This window comes from Podarcis melisellensis, assembly GCF_964234715.1.
Source record: "Podarcis melisellensis genome assembly, chromosome: 1".
Taxonomy (NCBI): Eukaryota; Metazoa; Chordata; class Lepidosauria; order Squamata; family Lacertidae; genus Podarcis; species Podarcis melisellensis.
In genome coordinates, this window is record NC_138528.1 from 93,308,800 (window position 1) to 93,333,559 (window position 24,760).

The 24,760-nt window shown below is 43.2% G+C and overlaps 1 protein-coding gene across 2 annotated transcripts; it reads right to left on the reverse strand.

The window, feature by feature from the left end:
- Positions 1-7,335: 7,335 nt before the first annotated feature.
- Positions 7,336-24,134, reverse strand: DDX18 (DEAD-box helicase 18). Of its 2 annotated transcripts, none has more exons than XM_081921776.1 (14): positions 23,930-24,134; positions 22,135-22,314; positions 21,091-21,237; positions 19,883-20,018; positions 18,830-18,930; positions 18,521-18,720; positions 18,327-18,441; positions 17,665-17,804; positions 15,704-15,865; positions 12,714-12,866; positions 11,137-11,250; positions 9,840-9,896; positions 8,639-8,816; positions 7,336-7,995 (listed from the first exon to the last, which is right to left on the reverse strand). In XM_081921776.1, exons 1-14 carry the CDS (start codon positions 24,066-24,068, stop codon positions 7,850-7,852), a joined length of 1,968 nt encoding a protein of 655 aa, XP_081777902.1. In that variant the 5' UTR covers positions 24,069-24,134; the 3' UTR covers positions 7,336-7,849. The 2 variants fall into 2 exon arrangements, with proteins under 2 accessions (XP_081777902.1, XP_081777901.1); XM_081921775.1 differs by having other exon boundaries at positions 22,135-22,323.
- Positions 24,135-24,760: the final 626 nt, after the last annotated feature.

The window sequence follows — 24,760 nt, forward strand, 5'->3', positions numbered from 1 at the left end:
TGCACCACTTTGGAAACATTTCTTGGGAAGCAGTTTATAAATTCTCTAACAAATAGCAAATAAGGGGGGGGGGGAGATAGAAGAGATGGTTACTTGTTTGTGGGTCTCATTTGTTCTTTTTTATTATGCATTTCATTTTCTTTCTTTTTTATTTATTATTTCTATGTTGTGAACTGCCTCAAGATCTACAGATGAAGGGTGACACACAAAATGAACAAACCAATGAACATTTCCTCCTTGTCACTTGTTTATTTTCCAGTTCAGCTATGGAAGAATGGGAAATGAATTAAATCTGTGATGGGGAACCTGTGGCCCTTCAGGTGCCTTTGGATTACAACTCCCATCATGCATCAGCATTGGTCATCAGAGTGACCCATGAAGCTCACTGGGTGACCTTGAACCAGTCATGTCCTTACAGTGTAGCCTACCTCATGAATTTTTGTGAGGATTAAATGAAGAGGGGTCGAACCATGTACACCAGGCTTCCTCAACCTCAGCCCTCCAGATGTTTTTGGCCTACAACTCCCATGATCCCTAGCTAGCAGGACCAGTGGTCAGGGATTGCAGTCTCAAAGCATCTGGAGGGGTGAGGTTGAGGAAGCCTGGTGTACACCATCCTGAGCTCCTTGGTGGGAAATGTTTATAAATGTAATAAATATATTTTGTTTTTATTCATGTCCTGCCTTTCTTCCCCCATGGCGCCCAAAATGGCACACATGTGGTTCCTTGCAGTGACAAGCTCAGCTTCCGCAAGGTGGTAGCTTCAGGGGCCTGCACACCATGCCTTTAAAATACGTTTGAAACACCACACCCCACTCAAAAAAGTTCTGGGTACTTCAGTTCGTTAAAGGTTGCTGGGCACTCTTAACTCTGAGGGGTAAACTACAGTGCCCAGAATTCTGTGGGGGTGGAATGTGCTTTAAAGGTATAGTGCATATACAACCAGAAAACTACTCTTCAAGGCTTTTATAGATAGTGTAAAACTTTCCAGCATGTTGAGACAATGAGAATATAAGTTTGGGGGAGGGTGGAATAGCTTTCTTCGTGAGCTAAGGCTTTCTCTTGGTGCCCATTCACTTAAGTGGAAATCGGCATAGTTTAAGGATACAGTTAAGCAGCCCATTTACTGCTGTTGAGGCCAGATACAAGGGTGTGTTAAAAAATCCCCCCTGGGAATTTTCTTTAAAAAGCCATCAGTGCACAACAGGCTATTCTCATCAAACTGATGACTCTGCAGAGCTCTGTTTGCTTCTAATCAGAGAAAGTTTTGCTAATGCTATCGTTCTGGAGAGAAAGCACATTCAAGCTTATCAACCGTGTAACAAATATCTCAGGAGTGTACGTACCCAACTCCTCAGCATTATAGATGGGTTCTGGGGGATGCAAGATGAGGCTAATGTGACAAGCGCTGTTTAAATGTTGTTAGCATCATGATAGATCCCTTTGCCAATTGCAACCTCAGGCTTTGGGGGCCAAATGTATCTCTTGGAATTGTCCCCAGGCCACAGGCTCCTGCAGGCCATGAACCCTCACCAGCCTAACTTCATGACCTCAGGCACTTTTGCCTGCTTGCAAGGTGTCCTAGAACTGTGATACTGACTCCTGCTTCCCTGGATGGAGGATAGAGAGAAGTATGTGACTGTGTAGAAACTAGCCTACCATAGGTAAAGGTAAAGGGACCCCTGACTGTTAGGTCCAGTCGTGACCGACTCTAGGGTTGTGGCGCTCATCTCCCTATATTGGCCGAGGGAGCTGGCGTACAGCTTCTGGGTCATGTGGCCAGCATGACTAAGCCGCTTCTGGTGAACCAGAGCTGTGCACGGAAATGCTGTTTACCTTCCCGCCGGAGCGGTACCTATTTATCTATTTGCACTTGACGTGCTTTCACACTGCTAGGTTGGCAGGAGCAGGGACCGAGCAAGAGGAGCTCACCCCATCACAGGGATTCGAACCGCCGACCTTCTGATCAGCAAGTCCTAGGCTCTGTGGTTTAACCCACGGCACCACTCATGTCCCTAGCCTACCATACATAGGTAGAAATTACATTAATTGTCCCACCCACTTTTGCTTCCAGCCCTGCTCGCTACTGGCATGTGCACTCTCCCACCAATGGATCTTTGGCTGGAAAAAAAATTCCCCAACTGTTTTATGGTTACAAATCACAGAGTAACCTGAGGCCAAACAGCAACAACCCACACCACTGAAGACAGGTTGTGCAAAAGAGCTGTAGAGGTAAATGGGAGGAAAGGCAGGTGCAAGAGGAGCAAAGTGTTTCAGACTTGGTTATATCAGGGGAGAGCTGGCTTGGAAGGAAGCACTATGGCAGCCCTGTCATCTAGAGAGGCGGCATTACAAGGTGTGGCTGAAAAGGATCCAGCAGATGAAGACAAATTGGGGGCAAAAAAAAAAATAGGACATGACTGGATCTTCTTCGGAAACATCATGTGCCAAAGGATTAATCTCTCTCAGCCAATATTGCTCCCAGGGGTGAAAGGCTTGGGTTTACTGCCCCCAGCTATTCACATCTCACAGAAACACCAGAATGGAGTGGAAATCTACACCAGAGATACAAACCTCCAGTATTAGAAAGCAAGCCTCAAAGTAGACCAGGCCATGGAAATATGTGGACAGGATAGTGCCCATCTTAGGCTTCAAATCAGTGATATTAATTAAAGATTGGTATAAGGAAATTCCAACTGCTGCTATTATTATTAGACTGGATGAGACACTGCAACATTAGAGAGACACAGTACTTAAGAGTAACAACCAAATATTCCTGCCCAAAGAAGATTGCGATTAATTTTCAATTTAACGTGGCTCCTATTTGGTACTTTTCACAGAATCAATTGAGGAATGGGGACTTTGAAGGGGCAAAGAGGTCTGTAACATATTAGCCCAGGGGTTGTCAACCTGGTTCCTGCCGCCCACTAGTGGACGTTTCAGGATTCTAGGTGGGCGGGAGGGGGTTCTACGGCGCAAGCTGAATCCTCCTTCCATCAAGCACTGCTGGGCGATAAGGAAATTTTACCATCAAGAAAGATGCATTATTGGGTGGTAGGTATAAAAAGGTTGACCACCCCTGTATTAGCCAATAGGAAGTATCCTACTTGTACAACAGGCAAAGTGTTTCCTTGTGTTCCAGCCTTGAAACAGTGTTCCAAGCACTTTCTGCTAAGCAGAGTTCTTAGCCAAAATTGCCTTTGAAGGTTGTGCTGATTCTCAAAGCATAGCCTTCCAGAGCATCTCAACATGTTGTCAGCTCCTCAGCCTCATGTCAGGATCTCTTGCCCACTGTCAGAATCTGCGTATGTGCTGCATATTCCTCAAGACTGTTTGAGGTAGTAGGCACTTAATTCTGCTTCATGAGAACTTCAGATTTCTTTTAAGGCAAAAAGCAACAGAAAGCCACCAGCTCTTATGGCTAAATAATAATAATAATAATAATAATAATAATAATAATAATAATAATAATAAAATAATCTACTTAGGCAACAGCTGCTGAAATCCCAGAAAGGTGGCTCAATAAAGCTTTAGGTGGGTTTCTGAGTTTTTGCCTCTCTAAATATTAACAAGCCTGTAATGCATTTATGCCAATTTGCACACTGTATACGTTACAGAATTCAGCTTAATGAAGAACTACAACCGGCACAGAGTGCATATGTGTATTAGAGGTGTGTAACTGACCAGCACATGCAGCAGTATATGGTTATAGAAACTATTGCAACACATTTCATTCAAAATGACAGAAATGTAATCAAATCAGTAGGAAGAATAATGCTGACTCCTGCCGTTTTGCCACTATGGTTAGGAGTCATCCAGTGACTGAAGCATGAGGAGGCGATAGAGGGAAGCACTGGGAGAAACCCCAGCACAATGGGTGGAGGACGGAGGATGGAGACCTTTCTGTTGGACAAGCAGAAAGGCTTCTGCTGACCAAACCATCTCCTTAGCACATTGAATATGACCAGAAATCTTTCCTGTTGGTAGTGCCTCTGCAAAATACAATCAGATAAGCTAGACAGCATGATAAAGGGCCTGTTGAACTTGGCCGCTTCCACCAAGTTATTGTGATATCTTGTATTCCACTGTGAAAACAGAGCCAGTTCTTACACTCTTTGAGTCAGCTCCAGTTCACGTCACAACTAACTACTCAAGTGAATGGCTCTCTCACATGTGACATGAGAGGGAAGTATTTCTTTGTGAGTCGTTGCTAACAGAAATTTCAAGATGTAACTTTTCTAACTGGAGGGATGAGGGAACCCCAAGAATTCTTCATAGGATAACTAACTTCTGGGATGAAGTTTAGCTTCCCCTGAAAGTCATTAAAAATAGACCTGTGCTTAACAAGTGGATGTGCAGCTACAAAAATAGCAGTGAAGAGAATAGGGAACAGGCTCCAATAATCAAGTGGAACAACCAAGTGGAACAGGAGGAAAAGGGATGAGCCTGACATTTCAAACCAAATTAGTCACAAAGGTTTGTATTCCTTTAGTGGCGCAGCAATAAAAACTGCTAGCACATTTGAAAAGCTAAGCAGGGTCTGATACGGTTTCAAATTGGATGGGGGCCCAAAAATTGATATTTTTGCATTGCAAAGGATTGGGTTAGATGACCCTCAGAGTCCCTTCCAACTTCACAATTCTATGGTTCAATAGAATTCCCCAACTCTACAATTCTAATAACATGTCTTTTTTTCACATGAAAGCGTGCAAGTAGAATTTAAGAACAAATTTCACATTACAGAATATGCTGAAAACTGCACTAACCCAACAAGTGAGTGGTAGATCTTTTCAAATTCTTGTTTGTTTGGATGCACCCATAAGAAGTACATTTCAATAGGGTTTTTTGGTGGGGAGCGGTTAAAGAAATGTTTCAGATGGTGCAAGCCATCGATATAATCAGACCTCCCAATATGGTAACTTAGCTCATCTGGAAAAGTGAACTATCAATCTGTGTGTCATGGTAATCTGCAATGGCCTTAAAGCCCCCCCTCCCCCCAGTTACTATTGTGAAACCATAGAGAGGCATAGAGTATCCAACTTGATAAACTCTGGCTGCATGGTCAATAAATCTCCCATCTGTATCACTTCATCTTGAATGATTTTGAAAGTAATTGCTATTCTATATCTGCACAAAGCAGCACAGGACTGTAGCATTCTATAAGATGTGCCTGCATCATGCCTGGCTTATTCGATTCCTATTATGGGAAGCTTCAGCAAAGCAACTGTGTTTTCTTTTATGGGTCTATAGTGGGGTTGTTTTTAAAATCTCCCCACAGCCATTTTGATAACCTCCCTTTAACCGGCTTACGAAGTCCAATTTCCTCGTCAAGGTTTTCTGAGTGGGAGGCAATTCCTCAAGAAATACAGTATTAGTGTGCAAACCATCAGTCACCTTTATGAGACAAGCCTTGAGTGCACGATGGCCGAGGTCTATTAAATACCCATAAGATTGATTATGGGAAAAGTGCACAGGAAACCTTACATTTCCAGTCCATTTTTATAGTATTTACAACTTCCTGTGATACTACTCATATGAGAGCCAGAGCTCAATAGACTAAGCTGTTATCCTATCTGCAAGCTACTGTATACATTAAGTGGGGTTCAAAGAGCTGCTTAAGACTTACGATTGCCCAGTGGACCCTTTTCCTTTTCTTCTTCAAACAACTGAATCGCAGCTGAAACCCTCAATGTCAGAGTTTCCATTTCAAAAGCAGCTTGCCATGCAGCACGAGGAAAGATGCCGTTCAATAGAAGCCAAAAGTCCCCTGGGACTCATGAAACTATTTTCAGAGTTTTGTAAATCATCCCGTAAGTAAAAGCAGAGGTGAAGTCAAATGCATCTGCACAATCAAGCGAGAGGCATCTGTGAATCCTAGTGAATTTCTGGCATCAAGTCTTCCAAATAGGAGACTACAGGAAGACACTTTTACAGCAGCTCAGCCTTGCAAATTAAGCCCTTGAGTATTCCTAGCCCATTTGTTTGAGGCAGGAAGAGGTGTTGAGAGGGGGAACACCCTAACTCTGCAGAACTGCTCTGCCAGTTTGCCTGGAGATACTCTCCAAGTTTTTTACCTGGAACAAGCTCTCTGAGCAGCCATTCATTCTCTGTTGCTATTCCAGCCATCTCCCACACAGGTAGCTATGGTTGTATTAGACCTCTAACAACTGAGCATCCCTCAGAAGACTCAACGGTCTTCTGAGTTTTGACAAAATTCAAAAATAGCATCATAAGCCAACTGGCTCCAGGAGGGCAGGTGTCAACTAAGTTGTGTGACTGAAACGAGGTTCGCTTACTCAGCAGGATTCCCCCCCCCACCCCAAATTAAATTGGGTTGGGGAAGCCACCAGAATAGGTTTGAGGGCACAGCGGGGAAGAGAAGGTGGAAGTCTTCTTGCATGACCAGACCCTGTTCCTCCACTTAGCGCTTTGTTGAATTCCATCCCAAGGGTGGAATTCAACATAGCTCTACAGCAAATGTCCTCGCAGTCCAGGGATTTCTCCTTGCAGAATGGAATGTTCACCCCAAATCCAGATCAGGGGTTCCCACAACCCTCCGGATTTGGGTGAGCCTTCAAAACTGACATTCCAGTTGCGAGAGTGTGGTTAGGACAACTCCCATTTGCTTGTTCCAACACAACTTATATTACTATATAAGCAACTCATCAGTAGGAAACCTGGCTTTCAGTGTTACTGCAAACACAACCACTTGGATTCACAAGTACCTCGCTGCTTCTGATGTTGCTCTCCTGCTGCCATGTGAAAAAGGCAGTTCATGTAGTTAAAATGCACAAGCTGGATGCCCTAATGGAACATGGCTGCGGGGCCTGAAGCCTATTCCAAAAGGGACAAAAAGGAAAGAATCTGCTTTGGTGGCAGAACCAATAGCCTGAGAAGTGTGCTATGTGGCCAGAACTCAAAAGGCATTTATTCGTGTGACACGGTGATATATAATTTTGGTTGACCTTTTGAATTCTAACCATTTAAACTCAATTCAAAAATTCATACAGAGTGCAATACCCCTAAACTTCTTCAAAGCTTTCAATTCAAGGTAAGATATCACTTTATATACGTCTCGGATAAAGGTTCTCTCTTCTTCAAACATCCTTTATACTTCCAAAAGTTACAAAAAGGCTTTTGAAGCTTTGGAGGAAAAAGGAATTGCCACTTGGGACCGGGTGGGATGGGGGAAATAATCACCTACAATTTCTAAGCATGGCCCCAGTGGGCTGTCAAACCTCTAAAGAGCTTATGAACAGCCATGTGGCATAGCAGACAGACAACCTACGTTTACTTTGTAAGAAAACACAAGGAAGAGTCTCTGAGTACAAAAACTTAAAGAGTACATGAAAAAGAATTGTATTAATCACCTCTTGCAAAATCTGTGTACATACAGCCTAAAAATTCTGAGAGATGCCAAATCACTTGGGAGTCCATGGAAGAAAATAGAGCACCCTTTTAAAAGTGCCACATAGTATCAGTGGATAGAGACTTGAACGCCAATCCATTGTAGTCCTGGAGGACCCGCAAAGGGTCAGCCAAGATGTCTATCAAGAATACTAATATCCTGCACTGCAGATGGGTATAGGGGACACAGGAAGAGGCATTCTATTTTCCCGGGTAAGAGAACTGCAGCCAATTCATGTGAGCATAGGCTGGAAGAAGTGGGAAAAGCTAAAAGGAATCTTCCATGCATAGGTACAATGATCACAGAGGACTGGACTGTGTCCTAAAAGTGTGTGCTTCAAAGTCTATACCAAATTCTATACTGAATGCACCTTACTTTGCAGAGAACAGAGTAATTAAGTAAAGGATCAAAAGCCATTTCTGTGAACACGGAACAAGCATCTCAGCGGGAAAACTGCCTGCTATCTGATTGTTTCTTGTTAATGTGCTTGAAGATTTTGGATTTCTGGACGTTCTTTGATTTCTGATAGCCAAACCCTCCACCGCCACCTCTTTTTTGCAATCTCTTCCCGTGGCTGCTGTTTACATCTGAGAAAATGGTGTCAAGGAATGCAAGTTCATAAATATGTAATTAGCTTAAGCTATTAAAATTCTAAGGATGGCACCAAGGTCTCTTTGGGGGGGGGGGGGTTGAATCATAGCATTAGCAGTACATTTTCAAAACTAGGTTGCAAGTGTGGCAAGGGAGAAGAAAACATCTGTAGAAATTTACCTAGTGACTGCCATTGCTCAGTTTTCCAATTAAGTTTTTCTACGGAGAGCAAAGTTAGCCCTCTATTAGATACCATTATTACGTCAAGCTTGTGACTGAAGCAGCCGTGTTCCAAAGGATAGAATAACTGGTCCATGTAAACACAAAGTCAATGGGCATTTTAGGATGCAAAGAAGATGGAATGAAACAACAAAAGCAGACCATAATCATTTGCCCTGGCAGGCCCTCCTTAAGAGTAGTGCTATCGCTACACGCTGAAAGCTCATGCCCTCCACCTTCTTTTACACATGAAAATGTCATGTCTAAAATCTACACCTGCAGTTCTGAATTTCCAAAACTGCCATTGAACCAGATCTACTACCAGCCCACAAACTGGTTAACTGACAAGGGAACAGTTGACCCCAACACATCTGAATCTTAGAAAGGGGAAGAAATCAATACTTTTCAACAAAAGGATACTAAGGTCCACAAATGGTGGGACTTTGAAGCCAAAAGAGAGCGCAACCTTGAGCAGATCCAAGTTATTGACGTTGTAGATCTGTTTCAGAGAATGGGAATCATAAGCTCTTATATAGGCTTTGTAAGCTTCTTGGGCAGATTTGTGAAGAAAGTAGTTCTTCTCGATCAATTTTTCCAGCTGAAAATTACAAAGGCAGAAGGAACGTTCATTATACAGTCACCTAATAAATGAGGAAATGGAAAATTTTGCAGGTAACTGACACTGACATTTATCATTTGGAAGAATAGAGCAATACAGTTGGAATAGTACACACATTTATCAAATTGTAGTTTTCAAAGTTAACAATGCAAGCTCATTATCAAGAGATACTGCTCTTTTCCTTCTTCTTTTTTTTACAAAAATATGTGGCTATAGAATTTGAAAATTAGGTATAAATTTCCTTCATAGAACGAAGTGTGAAAACTCCACATTCTACAGTGGGACTTTTTGCCAGGTCTCTGAAAAATATATATCCTGGTCTCCATCTTACCTACTGCTAAAAATATACACAGCATGTTTCCACTTCCAGGTTTTTAAAAAATATATAATGCCATAGAGGAAAGGCTTCTAAAATCACGCCCCAATGCCAACCTCTCTGATATTAACGTCTTGCAGTCAGCTCAGTTTACACTCACATGCTGTCATTTTATCCTTCGTAGTGAAATTCTTGTGGGAGGAAGTGCAAAACGACATCAGGGTCTGTTCCAGCTATGGCCCATTCCTCTGCCTGCCCTGAGTCCTTCAGGCCATATACTGTCAACTGCCCTGTGGGAACTGTTATTATTTTACTCTATTTTCTATTATAAATCCTTCCATGAGGACGTATAAATATTCTGAAAGGCTACAAATAAACACTAATAAGAAAGACCATAAGGGTACCACTCAGGTGCCTCAACATACGTAAGACACACACTGTGCTATGTTCGTTTTATAAGTAGGTTGCTACGGTTACTTTAAATGTAGCAGGATTAAAATTCATCCAAATTTAGTTTCACTCACACCTCACAACACTGTGTGTTCTTCTATTATGATTTATTCATTAGATTGCTTTTTGTATTTATTTTTAGTTACCTAGATATGTGGGGTACAAATTTTCCCAAAGAAATAGGTGAAGCAAGCTTAAGAATGCAAGTGGCAGAAATGCTTTTATTTTTATTTTACCTGAGATTGGATGTCAGAAATTTTGGACCAAGAAAATTCAAATTCATTTAATGGTACCTAAAAGAATAATTAAGAAAACTGTTACATTATATGCGGAAGATACTGAAAAGGCAGGTGCTGCTCAAACATCAGTTCAGAGAACTGTCACTAAAAACAAATAGCAGCTGTCTAGAACATATGGATGCTCATCCCAAATCCCATTCTTCTGCACTTGCTAAATTAGTGTAAATAAAGCAGGGGTTTTTTTGGTGATGACAGAAATCCAGAGAGCGATTTCAACACAAAAATGTTTCAAAGAGGAATAGAAGTTCATACACAGCATGAGCAGCTGTTTTGTAATCGCATTCTGAAACACCCTCATAACCAAAGACATTTCACATTTCTATACCCAACAGGGGACAATTACTCTGATGCATTCCTGTGCAAATGCGTCATGGAAGTTTCTGTATTTGCATAATTCCTGCAGAAGATGTGTTCATGAGTCATTTTACAGTGGGAAAACAAGCTTATATGAACCCCCTGTGGGCTACCACCAATATATGCAGCAGCACTGCCCTGCCATCTTCACGGTGGTATTGCCGCCATCAAAGACCTCACCATTCTATGCAAAACACACAAAACAAACAATTTTACTGACAACTTATGACCATCCTTGGCATCATGGGAATTGGAAGCTGATTCTGTTTGCTCTGATACTGCTGGATATGTGATGGGACCAAGAACCAGGATATCAAAGCAGTGCATCCATAAAGGTAAAGGTACCCTTGCCCGTATGGGCCAGTCGTGTCCGACTCTAGGGTTGTGCGCCTATCTCACTTAAGAGGCCGGGGGCCAGCGCTGTCCGGAGCTGCTCTGGCGAGCCAGCACCAGCGCAGCACACGGAAATGCCGTTTACCTTCCCACTATAAAGCGGTACCTATTTATCTACTTGCACTTAGGGGTGCTTTCGAACTGCTAGGTGGGCAGGAGCTGGGACCGAAAGACGGGAGCTCACCCTGCCGCGGGGATTCGAACCGCCGACCATACAATCGGCAAGTCCAAGGCACTGAGGTTTTACCCACAGCACCACTCGCGTCCCTCCATAGCTCATCCATAGCTTGTGTTAAATTTTCTCTACTCCCTTAAACTCCACATGCATATGATGGAAAGCTTCTTCTAAATTATGCAGTTTCATAACAACAGCCGCTCTGCAATTCTACTAAGGTTATTTAGTTAAACACTCTTTAGGCAATTAAGACAGGTAGAAATTATTTGATTAATCATTAAAGCTTAGCTGCTGTGCTCCACACTGACTTACCCTGGCTTGCTTTAGGTAACGCAAGAAACCCAGTTCTTCCGGACGTAAAATCAGCAGAGCATGTCCTCTTCCATTTATACCCCGGGCAGTCCTACCAACACGGTGAATGTATTCCTTTTTAAAAAGAAACAATGCAAGAGTAACTAACATTTCTTTTACAGTAAACAGAGGCACAGCAAAAGGCGCTCATACATAAACAGATCCGCAACTAAACTTACATAAAAGTCTTCTATTCCCCAAATGAAATTCTTATTTACTTCAGTTATGGACTTAGCTTTGACAAAATAAATAAGTAAAAAAAAGAGGAAAAGCATGGATGCTTTGGAAAAGTACACACAATGGGAAAAATAAAGCATTGTGTGTTTTTTTTTGGGGGGGGGAGTTTGGAAGCTTGACTCTTCTTGGTTGGAGCCGACGCAGCTGGAAGTTAGCATCTTCTGGCTGCTGCTAAGGTCCCAACACCCTGGACCCACCACTGCTCATGATCTTTATTTCTTGCTGCTCCTCATTACTGTCACCATTTGCATGCTCAGGCAGCCAGCAGCACATTAACCAGCTCTTTCCTTCTGGGCTCCCAATGTCTCACCTAAATGCCACTCTAACTTGCTCTTGAACATCGCTGGAGCCAGCTATGATTCCAATACTCTTGCCTTATTCAGGCATTCCATGCCCACCATTATAGAATTGCCTGTGTGAGGACAGGAACATGCTAGCTAGATCTGCTCCCACCCTGGTCATCCCCCTGTTACTGGTCTCCACATACCGGAAGGCAAACACCTGCAGCATGGATCCTGCTCCAATCCTGAAAGCTACATGCATGTTTCAGCAAACTGATCATGCAGCAACAAGCAATTTAACTGGAAGGCAGCGTGAAAGTCTGGCCTCTCTCTTCCTGGGATGCTGCTGTTTCTGCGCTGATGCAAGCCACCCCACATGCCAATAACTATTGGTACTAGCATTGTGACTTTTGCTACTTAAGCAGATCTTTGGTTCAGCATAGGGATTTGACAATGGAGGGAAGGAAAAGAACAGCTGAGTATACACAGAGGAGTGAGGAGCTCTGCCATATGCAGAATGGTGCTCTCTGCTCACTATATACCAGATTTTCCAGTTCCTTTATCTTTTTAAAGTTTCCTTAGAAGAGCAATCTTGTGCAAATAATTCCCCCCAAAAAGGGGAAAAAAGAGAAAAAAACATTCTGAAGGGTCTCAAAAAACAGTCTGAACGTACAGGATATAGAAACCCTGCAGAAGCAAAACAAAATTGGGTATCATCACTGTATGGGACAGAAACGTATGCATGCCACCTTGCGCTCCTTGGAGGAAATGTAATGGATAAAATTTAAATGTTAAATTGTGAAGTCAAGCTTAGCAGGGATTTTATTGATGCTCTATTTTTATTCTTATACGCCGTATGCCACCTTGCTACATTATAAGTGCATGTTATAAATATGCATAAATAAATAAATAAATTAAGATTTGCGGTCTCATTTAGTTTCAGGAACACGGGGGAATTTCTTAGGTGGGTTAAATCCACAGCGCCTCTGAAAACATACATCTTTCAGGAAATCGTACTACCTTTGGATCATCTGGTGGGTCATACTGAACAATCCAGTCAACCTCCGGAATGTCCAGTCCTCTCGCAGCTACATCTGTGCACAAGAGTATTCCAGAATCTGCATTGCAGAACTGGAAAAATGTCGTCGTGCGCTTCGTTTGCTTCTGCTTGCCCTAGAAGAAAGTGAGATGTTCATGATGAGGTTCATAAGCAACTATGGGATTCTCCAGAGAGAGCCTGAAAGCCAACACATCCCTATAATGTACATGCATCACACTGCATGAATAGCAACCTGGCTACAAATATATCAGAATTATGTCAATAATTATACTGCCAAACAAACCCCAAGTCCATTACAAAGCCATAACTAGGTGTGAACAAGTGTCAGAACCACCACTGTGTGGGAAGTAACCTGTGATATATTATGCACGGCAAAATAAATAGTGCTTTTTAATTCTTACAAGAATCCTGTAAAGAAAGGCCTGCATTACTATCCCCATATTGCAGCCAGTATGCCAAGGCTCTGCAGTTTGCAAAAAAACACTCCAGCAAATCCATGCCGAAGGCAAGATTTAGATCAGAGAATTGCTGGCTGTCAGTTTACACTTTTAGCCACCACATAAAATCAGAAGAAATGTCCAGCATGGAAAAAGGCAGCAATTACTGCTTTTTATGAGAAAATGCAAGAAGAGCAGCCTACAGTAGGAAGAGGGACACGGGTGGCGCTGTGGGTTAAACCACAGAGCCTAGGACTTGCCGAACAGAAGGTCGGCAGTTCGAATCCTTGTGACGGGGTGAGCTCCCGTTGCTCAGTCCCAGCTCCTGCCAACCTAGCAGTTTGAAAGCACGTCAAAGTAGATAAGTAGGTACCGCTCCGGCGGGAAGGTAAACGGCGTTTCCGTGCGCTGCTCTGGTTCGTCAGAAGCGGCTTAGTCATGGTGGCCACATGACCTGGAAGCTGTACGCCGGCTCCCTCAGCCAATAAAGCAAGATGAGCGCCGCAACCCCAGAGTCGGTCACGACTGGACCTAATGGTCAGGGGTCCCTTTACCTTACAGTAGGAAGATTGTGAGAGAGACCTGAGTGCAACAGTACTTTCCTCATTTGTGATTCCCAGAAACTGGCATTCAGAGACATACTCCAACATGGGAGGCAGAGCATAGCCATCGAGAGTAGCAGTTCAAGACTGATTTATGTTGTATATCACACTTTCTACTTCAGTGGGGAAATAACTCAAAAAGTATTGAACTATAAAAATCTCCAGGCAGATGGTTAGAGACGTTGTCCAATAACGCATGGTTAAGTCTGCATTCTCCTCTCCCTGACCCCACATAAATCTATGGTACACCTTTTTTGGTGAACCTGTTTTGGGGTGTAAAGAAAACCATCAGCAGCTCATACAATAAAACATCCTTAACCAACCTAGTGCCCTCCAAATGTTTTAGACTACAATTCCCATTAGTCTCAGCCAGCATGGCGTGCTAATGGGAGTTGTATTCCAGAGAGGTTATAGTAAAACCCATACACAGGAATGGGTTCTACCATAAATAAAAAACCTCTACCATTGAATGGTTGTTGAACTGCTGCACAAATCTGCCCTGAAGTTCTTTGTTGCAATGACACATTTCACTGGAAATACTCAGGGCCTTCCATGTTAGGTAAACTGGCAGAATATGAACTGCATCAGTTGTAAACAGAAACATAAACAAAAACAAAACAGAAAAAGTCCGTTTATGGGAGAGAATGAAAAACTTTTTTTTTGCTTTCTAAAAAGTGCATAGTATTGCAGTTAATTAGTAAATTCTACCTGAATAGTCATTTTTGTGTTAATTTAAGAAGAAACAAAGGGTGTTTTGCTTCTTCCATAGTATGGGCACTGGGGGGAAAATCACTTTACTACATTAATGCAGACACACTTAAAATGGTTAACTGTCAGCTAACAACATTCTAACAAACAACTTCAACCTTGCTGACAAAACCGAGTTCTTCACATAAGCATTTTAAAGGCAGGTTTAAGAGAAAGGTTCTGCTGATGACATTTAAAGGTTAATTTATGACTCCATTGCAGAAATCTTGCCGAGATGCTGACATTCTTGTTATGCACTCTCAGGCTTCATAAAAGGCCACCTGCAATTTACACTAACTTCAAAGCTACATGCATTATTCAAGCTTGCAAGTTGGCTCAAAACACCCAGCTGTAGATGCAAAAGGGGTCTCATGATAGCATAGAGCAGGGTAAATTTCTTGCCAAAAAGAGGGGCTATTGAAATTATTCACAGTGTGCCCTGGAAGTCCCATAAGTCTGAGATCAGCTGTCAGTTAAAGATGGCATTTAGCTGGCCAAAATTTTTGTAAAAGTACTGGTTGAACACTGCCAAAATGCCTTACAGTGGTTCTCAACCTGTGGATCCCCAGATGTTGCTGGACTACAACTCCCATCATCCCTGAGCTCTGGCCTTGCTACCTAGGGGTGATAGGAGTTGTAGTTCAACAACATCTGGGGACCCACAAGTTGAGAATGGCTGGCTTATAACATCCATCACATCATAAAGACCGCTAAGCTATTGGTTTGCTTAAGACATGGTTCATTTAACTGAACACCAGAACCATCCTTTAGTTGAGCAGAAAAACAAACTATGGAGCAGCTGGCTTAGCATTGCTTAAACCAGCCCTTTTGGTTTGTTTCTCTCAAAGAAACCATGAATGAGCAGGGAAGCCAAGAACGAACCTTGGCAATAGATTGTGGGAGTACTCAAGCAGCATATATCAGCATGCATCTCATGGATAGTTAAACAAATAATACTTCAAAAGCTTAGTATTACCTCTGAACGCAGCCAGTGAAAAGGGAGCACGCAATAACTCACAAGTGACGGATTACTGCTAGATTCTGGTTTATCAGATTATCAGCTTTATGTATATTAACCCAAAATAAATCTTGAGTGATCAAAACAGTCATGGATAAACACTGCCAGTTTCAAAGTAGATTGTCATTTCCAAAACATATACTTACGTGAATGGCCAGGACTGGGAGATCAATGTAATTAAGAAGTTCATAATGATACTTCACAGACATACATGAAGAGAAGAACACCATCAGTTTTTTCTTCCGATTCTTCTTGAGGAAAGTGAAAAGCAGGAGGAACCTCTTTTCTGAAGGGCACACTACGTAACCCTAAAAATGATTGGGAAAATGGTTTTATATACATATAGCCTTCTATAGTACTATTTCTAGCAACTTCCAAATGGAAGCACACTGTACCAAAATTCACCTAAAGAATTGTGTTCTGATAACCCATTTCCTAATCTCTTACTTGTGAAAATTTTTGATCTGAAGTGAAGGTGTGTGGTTGACTCCCATTGACTAAAGGAAAGGGATCAAAAGGGGGTTTTAAAAACAAACAAACCCAATTCCAATGCTATTCATCTGCCAGTAGAAAAGGCACCACTGGCAGAATGGATTCCCCTTCCTTCTGCAGCTCCCCCCGCCCGCTGTGATGGCAAAATCTGCTCCGGAGGGTTGGATAACCCTCTGTAGAAGACTGGGGGCTGCAGGAAGAAAGACATCCCATCATAGAAAACAGTTACGTTTTCTTAAAGTTCCATCCTATGCACATTTGCCAGCAATCCAACTAAATTCAGTGGGATTTTCCAGTGAACATGTTCAAAAATGATGGCCTTAGAAAATGTCAGGCCACCTGAATAAAGATTTCAGTGAAATGTGGGTTTTACTTTTAAGCCCCTTAAGTTTTATTTTCCTTACAAAAAAAGGACTATAAAGAGAATCTGCATGAGTACAATTAAAGTTTACCCCAAATAATGTTCAACTATTCCTGCAGGTTTTGTAGGAATGACTTCTTAAGGCTAGTCACTGCCAACTCTGTTATCCTTTTGGGCTAGGCAAAGATGGTTCCTGCTCCCTGCCGCCCCGCCATCGCTTGGGCAGCACCTGCCTTTAATGTGACTGTGTTTTTATCTTCTTTATCCTAATTGCAAATTGTTTTGAGACTTTAGTAGGAAGCAATATACAAATTTAATAAACCTAAGCCCAATCTAAATCTGGTATAAAACCATTCCAAGTGAGATAGTAGACAATTAATATCTTCAGCCAGCAGCATGGCGTCCACACTATTTCAAAGCTGCACTTAGCTGTAATTATGCCACTGCATAGGAATCAGGTTTGTTATGGAAGATACATGAATATTTGAAAAAAGTGATCAGCTGTAAGCCAAAATTAGAAACATCATGTACACTGGCTGAACTTGGATGCAGATCTCAATGTCTGGGTTTGCATGTAGCACTTATTTATTAAGATCCTAGGGCAGGCCACAGCAATATAATATACAATTATATATGCTACAGTACAATTAAAAAAACACAAGCAGAACATTATAACCAGAGCAGAACAATACAAATTCAGCAAGTGCTGGGTCCCACAAAACAACAGGTATTAACTGTCCAAAGTACAGAGTGAAGTTACAGCTTCAGCATAAGGTGAAAGCTATACAATGAAGACGCTAGATCAGGTATAGGCAAACTCGGCCCTCCAGATGTTTTGGGACTACAATTCTCATCATCCCTGACCACTGGTCCTGTTAGCTAGGGATGATGGGAGTTGTAGTCCCAAAAAGATCTGGAGGGCCCACAGATATAGTATCTGTGGAACTATAGGTGGTCAACAATAAAAGCTTATGAATCATCAACAAGCCATGGTTTAAAAGTGTGGTTTAGTCATTGAGAATAAATCCTGGTTAAGACACTGAACCAGGTTAGGACAATTGAATTAAATCATAACTTAAGAGTTACATGAGAACCAGGACAATATGAAAAACAAAGGGCACCTGGAGAAAGGGAATTCTGATAAAAGTAGAGAAATGAGCGTCCAGGACAGCAGTAAAAATGAAACAAACTCTGCTAAGAAGCTAATGTATCTTTCTACTACTACTTCCACCACCACCATCGCTTGATAGTTACCTGCTCAAGCCCATCTACAGTTGCTGTCTCTTTATTGTCATCAACCCCAACATACAATGGCTCTTTTTTTAAAGAAATCTTGGCCAGGTCTTCAACTTTACGCGTTTGTGTAGCAGAGAACAGCATGGTTTGCCTACGCTCTGGGAAGGGAAAAAATAGGGAGCAACTTCAACTGAATGGATTAGAGCAACAGACCTTGAATGAAATAAAACACACTAATGCTATGAGAAACACACTTGCTCTTTGTATAATCTGGAGATTTCTAAAATTAGGTTTTTTTTTCAACTAAGAGCCAAATAGTTTCATAGCAGTCCAGTTTTGAAGTAGAAGCACACCAAAAACGTTATTTATTTATTAGCAAGTGCTGATGCAGATGGGCTGCAATCCTTAACGTGCCTACTTGGGAGTAAGATCCACGGAATAGAATGGAAGTAATTTCTAAGTAAATATGCATGGGATCACTCTACAAATGTTACTATTTAGCCCGCTGTAAGGAAGGCACATCCCTTTAAAATTCTGCACAGTGCTTAAAATGAAAACACAATAGACACTGAAGAAGTGAGCAAGAACTGCAAAAAATAAAAATAAAGTGTTTTGAGACCGCCGCCCTCCCTGCCATCTCAAGAAAGAAAGAATGAGGACAATTTGAATGTTTGGCTTACTTGGTAGGAGCTTAATGATCTGTTTCATTTCTTCCTCAAATCCCACTTCTAAGATTCTATCTGCCTCATCGATCACCAGGCACTGCAGGTTCTTGAACATAAACCCTGGAGTATTCTGCAAGGCATTTAAACAGTGTCACCAGCTATCACAAGGCACACAAAATAAGTCCTGAGCTACACACTTCTTTTCCTACCTGCATGTGGTCCAGAAGCCTGCCTGGAGTTGCCACAATGATGTTAATGCCATTTGCAAGTTTCTGTGCCTCGGCAGATCTATTACTGCCTCCCATTATCAGGCCATAAGTGTGGACGTGATGAGTCATCAATTCTTTGAGGACACCATAGGTCTGCATGGCAAGTTCCCGAGTAGGCGAAAGGATGAGGACGCCCGTTCCTAGAAGGGGGCAGAGGGAAAGATGCAAAAAGGAGACCATAATGGCAAACAATTATCCCCAAATTTATCTTCAGACTTTCAAGTGAGAAGGCAATGCAGAAAATCTTACCATTCCTGGGCATGAATTTTAACTTGTAGATGAGTTCTATGGCTGGAATAAGAAATGCCAGAGTTTTGCCACTGCCGGTTTTTGCAGCTGCTAGAATATCTCTGCAGATAAAAAAAGTACGAATAACTGAATTTAGGAGCAGGAAAGCTGAAACAATTTAAAGTCAAACAAGAATAACTTTGAAGGTAAACATAAATAAGCCCAGAGTTTGTGTTTATGCATGCCTAGGCAAAAGTAAGTCCCACTGAGCTTATTTCTAGGTACAGGATTGCAGCCTAAACTACATTATTACATATGACACAGAAAATCGTTTTCCAAAATACATAAGTAGGACTACTTGAAGCTGTCACTATTTTAATTTTCCACCACAACCTTAACTGATTTTAATGTGGCATGCTTTAATACATTGCTCACAACCCAGCAATGAGATAGAAAGAAACCCAGCCTGATCCTACAAGCAATTATTCAAATTAAGTCCCATGGGGTGATATCCAATTGTGATGCCCCATTTGCATATCAGACTGCTCCTTGTGCAAACAGGCCCTGCTCTTCCTTCTTCTTTCCCTTACAGATGTGTGTTTCCCTGTTCCATATGGTGTGTTTGGGAGTCATGCTAAATATTACCCCTGTGTTCACTGGGCTCTTATCTTGCTAGTATGCACAAGACAGCAATCCCAGTAACAGCACGTGGGGTGGGGAGGAGAGGAGAAATCATTCTGTGGCTATCCGAGAGCGATCTCCTTAGTTACTTTGCATTCATAGGAACATACAAAGAGCCCTGTCGGATCAGGCCAATGGGCCATCTAGTCCAGCATTCTGTTCTCAGTGGCCAACCAGATGCCTCAGGGAAACCCACATGCAGAATCTGAGCACATGATCACTCTCCCCTCCTGTGATCTCCAGCAACTGGTGCTCAGAAGCATTGCTGCGTCCAGTTGTGGAGGCAGAACACAGCTATCGTGGCCAGTTGCCATTGATACGATTACCAAAAAACAAACAAACAAACAAAGAGTCCATACAAAACACACCTGCCTTCCACAAGCCATTTCTTACCTGCCTTCCACAAGTGGTTTAATACTTTTATGTTGAATTTCTGTCATGTGTGTAAAGCCCATGTCAGCTATTCCTTTCAACGTGTTCTCACTGACAAGGCCATTAAGGGAAGCAAAGGACGTATCCTCAAAAGCACCTGAAGGCAGAAATGATCTTGGTCAGTTTCCATTGACAACATGCCAAAATAAATAGCAACAAACCCTTATTAAAGTAGAACAAAGCTGGTCTCTCAGTATCAAATTTCATTTCTGCACACCACGGAAAATTCTGACGACAGCTAACTTATCCAGCTCCTAAGCATTCCCAGCCTCAGTACACACAACTTTCTCTGGAATCACCTGACCACCAAATAAGCTTAGCGTGTTGCTGAGATGGTTTAATTTTTCCACATATGAAAGCCACATTGCAGCAATGCCTGAAGGAGTTACACATCTGCAAGTCCCATACACAGCCTACTGCAGGGGTCAGCAAACTTTTTTAGTAGGGGGGCAGTCCACTGTCCCTCAGACCTTGTGGGGGACCAGACTATATTGGGGGGGGGGGAAATGAATGAATTCCTATGCCCCACAAATAACCCAGAGATGTAAAAACACGCTGATTCCCGGACCGTCTGCGGGCCGGATTTAGTAGGCGACTGGGCCGGATCTGGCCCCTGGGCCTGAGTTTGCCTACTCATGGCCTACTGCATGTGTAGCATTTGCTTGCCAATATCTCTTGGCTTGAGTTGTGCAGATTAATATGGGAAAGTTCCACATGTCTGGACAATTTAAGGCTACAATGCTACATACAATCATACACAGGCTGGGAACTGGCACCGTAAAGGGACATCCCTCCTGCCCACCCCACCTTCCACTCTAACCAATGTGAATGCTGGAGCTGCAGACATAGCGTGGGCTGCACTGCTCCATCAAGCCTTGCCACTGCTGACCAGAGGTTCGTGCTGCAGCTGGATGCCAAAGCAAGGATAACTTGATCTCCAAGATCAACAGAAATCAAAATCCAGAGCCCTGGAGCCCAGTCCAATAAATCTCACTGAGTTCAATGAAATGTACTCCCAAGGGTCAGTCCACAGACAATAAGTGAAACTACCAATTGACTTAAAGTTCGCTTTAAAAAAGAGAAAACCCAGTACCATCTGAACATTTTGAAAGACAAAATCTCACTAAACAAGAAACAGAACAAAGAAGTGGGGTGTGGGGGGAGCTTGCCTGTTAGTCCTAGAGGCAAAGCAGGTCCATCAGCATCTTCAGACACTTCTTTCTCATCCAAACTTTCACTACTTTCTTCTTTGGGCTCCCCATTAAAGGTCTCTTCTTCCTCAGTGCATTCTTCCTCCATTTTTGCTTTCTTAGTTTCTGTGTATACACAATGCACGGAAATCAATCAATGCCAATACCGGACATGTACATATGAACTAGCAGTCTGCAGCAAGAATCTATACGGCAGTCAGCGTAGTTGGTACATTCATTCAAAGGGCTAGGGGGGAAATTCCACATTGTTGATCTCTGGTTTTGTATTTAAACTATGGACAAAAATGTACTTATGCCACATATAAACCACCACCAAATTTTCTGCATCTAAGCTGCAAAAGGAGGGAAAAGCTGGTTCTGCATTATGTGGAGTAGTCACCTAGAAAGCAGAAGAGAATGAAGAAGAAAACAGAGAAGGCAGAATTGTGTTGCTCAATCAGATGAACAGCCAGTTTATCTACTGCTCTTCCAATATGGACTAACTAAAAAGTCCCAGAAAATAACAAGACAGCACTATGGTATTAGCCACTGGCCGCATTCCCACATCATGGAGAACCAGTTTTAGCCTACAAGGCCTCCCCATCTGCCCTACACATGACATCAGCTGCAGACCAAGTAAGGCTCTGCCTTCAAAGGAACAATCAGATCTTAAAGTGGGCTTGATTGTTGTTTTGCTGGGGCAAGGTGCATTCCCAACTGCCCATCAGCTGATGAGTGCGCCTTGCTCTAGGAGGTGGATAAGGTTTCCATTCAACAGAAGCTGCTTCTCCCTCCCAGTGCTGCTCTTTGAAGAAGCTTCACACTTGCAAGGCACTTGTACTACTTCTTTAAACTTTGAAACCAGACAAGGTAAACTTTGAAACTGCACAAGGCAACTTACAAACATAGGACTGGCAATCCCCTTGCACTGTGGTTCCCAAGCACCTAATAGGCAACTGTTGGGCACCTGAGTACCCCATAAAAGGCATTTTTACAGCTGGATAAAAGTAAGAGATATAATACCATTTTCTGTATCAGCCACAATTTTTCTTTTCTTCTTTTTCTTCTTCTTTTTCAACTCAGGCTGTGTGTTTCCAGCCTCACCATTGTTTGGTGTTACTTTAGTCTGTTCCACACCCTCTGTTTTTTGTTCTTCAGCTGCTGCTTCTGAGATGCTGGAAAAGTCTTCCGCGATGCCCTCAACTGTTGCTCCTAATGAGACAAACAATAATAAATCAAAGCAATGTCTGACACCATTTAAGAAACAACCACAACTTCACACATGAATTTTAAGAGCCAGATCACATTCATAGCTCCTCTAGTTAATTACTACTGGTGCATACACTCTCTCTATTGGACCCAATGGACAACCTCTTCTTGCTCACAAAAAGTAAGTGTGCACATGTTTTAGAAAGAAAGGATATTGTAGAGCTGGAAAAGATTCAGAGAATGCCAACCAAATACAATCAAGGGGATGGAATGACTCCTCTATGATCTACCTGTAGATCCCTGGCTGATCCTAGTAGATCACGGGATCCTTATCGTGTACAAAAAGTTACGGAGGGAAAAGCTAAAAAACTCTGTGCAATCCTCCCTCAAAAAAGCTCAACAACTCTACAACTCTGTGCAATCCATCCACCCCATGCACACTCCTCCTGCCTCCAATGACAATGGGTAGATCACTGACAGTTTTTTTATACTGCAAATAGGTCACAGTCTCTCCGGAGTTGGATATTTCTGGTTTAGAGAAAAGGTGAGTGACATGACATGAGTTTATAAAATTACACATGGCATGGAGGAAGTGCATAGTTTCTCTCCCTCTCTCACAACTCTAGAACTCTTAGAACTTGGGGAAGGGTTACAGCTCAGTGGTAGAGTAACTATCTGCCTTGAAAGCAGAAGGCCCTGCGTTCAATCCCCAACACCATCTCCAGGTAGGGTTGGTAGCAACTCTAGCCTGAAACCCCAGACAACCGTTGTCAGTCAGTGTACACAATACTGAGCAAGCTGGTCTGGCTCGATATAAGGCAGTCTTCGTATGTTCGTATGTTCTTATGATATGAAACTGAATGTTGGAATATTTAGGGTAGACAAAAGAAAGTTAGAACTATGGAAGTTGCTCCCACAGGAGGCGGAGCCGGCCACCAACCCATATGTCCTTAAAAGAGGATTAGACAAATTCCTGGAGGAATCTGCTTCTGCCTCCGTTGGCCATGATGACTATGCTCTGCCTCCATGTTCAGAGGCAGTTAAACATCTGAATACCAGTTACCCCAAAACACAGGAGAGCCCTCTTGTGTCCGAATCTTGCTTACTCACACAGCCCCTTGGCCAGCCACCTTGAGAACAGGATGCTGAACTTACCTGGGCCATGGCCTGATCCAGCGGGCTATTCTCACGTTCTTAAATACAAAGACACACACTGTCTTTGCGCCGGAAGCGGCGGAGCCGGCGCACGAGAGTCTGATCTGGGCACAATGCATGTGTGTGTGACGGAGGCACGTCACACAAAAGGGGATCCTTTTGACGCCAGACAAATACATTCCTCTTTTCCCAGGCCTTTGGCTAACTCAATAATCTATTACCCTTTTAAGCTGTTGGGGGGGGGTTGCTGTTTTTGCTCGTTACACTGTTATGTACTTTTTTGCGTCTTTATACAGCCACCCGCCCTGTGACCCCCGGATGAAGGGCAGCGCAGAAACCCAATACATCAGCGCACAGATGAAACAGAAAAAGCCCGTCCCTGGTCTCCCCTCCTTCCATTTAGCTTCCCTTCGGGGCGCCCGTGTCCCTGTCTCCCCACCGGCCGCCGTCTTACCGGAGGGCCCGGGGCCCATCGCGCCATCCGCCGCCCCCGCCGCTTGCCGGGCCAAGTTGCGCTGGCGAATCTTGAGGTTGCGCTTGTGGAGCTTCTTGCGCAGCAGCCGCATCGGCAGGTTCCCGGTATTGGCCGCCATGCCTGCGGAGACCGAACGCCACCGCCGACCCCACGTGCGCAGAGGGAAAGGGAGGCAGGAAAAAGGAAGGAGCAGCCGGAAGCGGCGGAGGCCGGCGCACGAGAGCTTCCGGTGCCCATTCGCTTCCCTTCTTCCGCCCCAAAGGGTCCGGTTGCAGCGGCCTCTCGAGGCTCGGAGGAAGAAGCGCAGGCTGCTGGGAAGTGAAAGCGCGCAGGGTTCTCCCCGCTTCTCCTTTTCCTCAGAGCTCCGTCTCTCAATGGCGGTTGAACCAGAGAGCAAAGCCACATTCTGCACCTGTCCGCTCAAGTCCCTGGTGCTACAGACACACTTACCCGGGAGAAAATCTCGTTGGACTCAACGGGACTGACTTCTGAGCACACAGACACACGCACTGGGCTGCTTTTGCGGAGCCAAGACGGCATTGCCGGTTTGCTTAGCGATGCTAAGATGCCCTGTGCCATCCCCGACTGCTGCTGCTGCTGATGCCAATGGTCATTTTGCATGCAATCTGAGCGCCGTTCGCTTTTTGCATTTCGATGCCCTTTAACCTTAACCCACAAAAAATTATGCCAAATAATAAATATTTGCAAGACTGCCTCGTTTTTGCTAGGCAGATGAACCCAGCTACAAGGTGTCAGTTCGTATCTTCAAGCCTCAGCTGTGTAACAAAGCAGGCCCCAGTATGCACATAA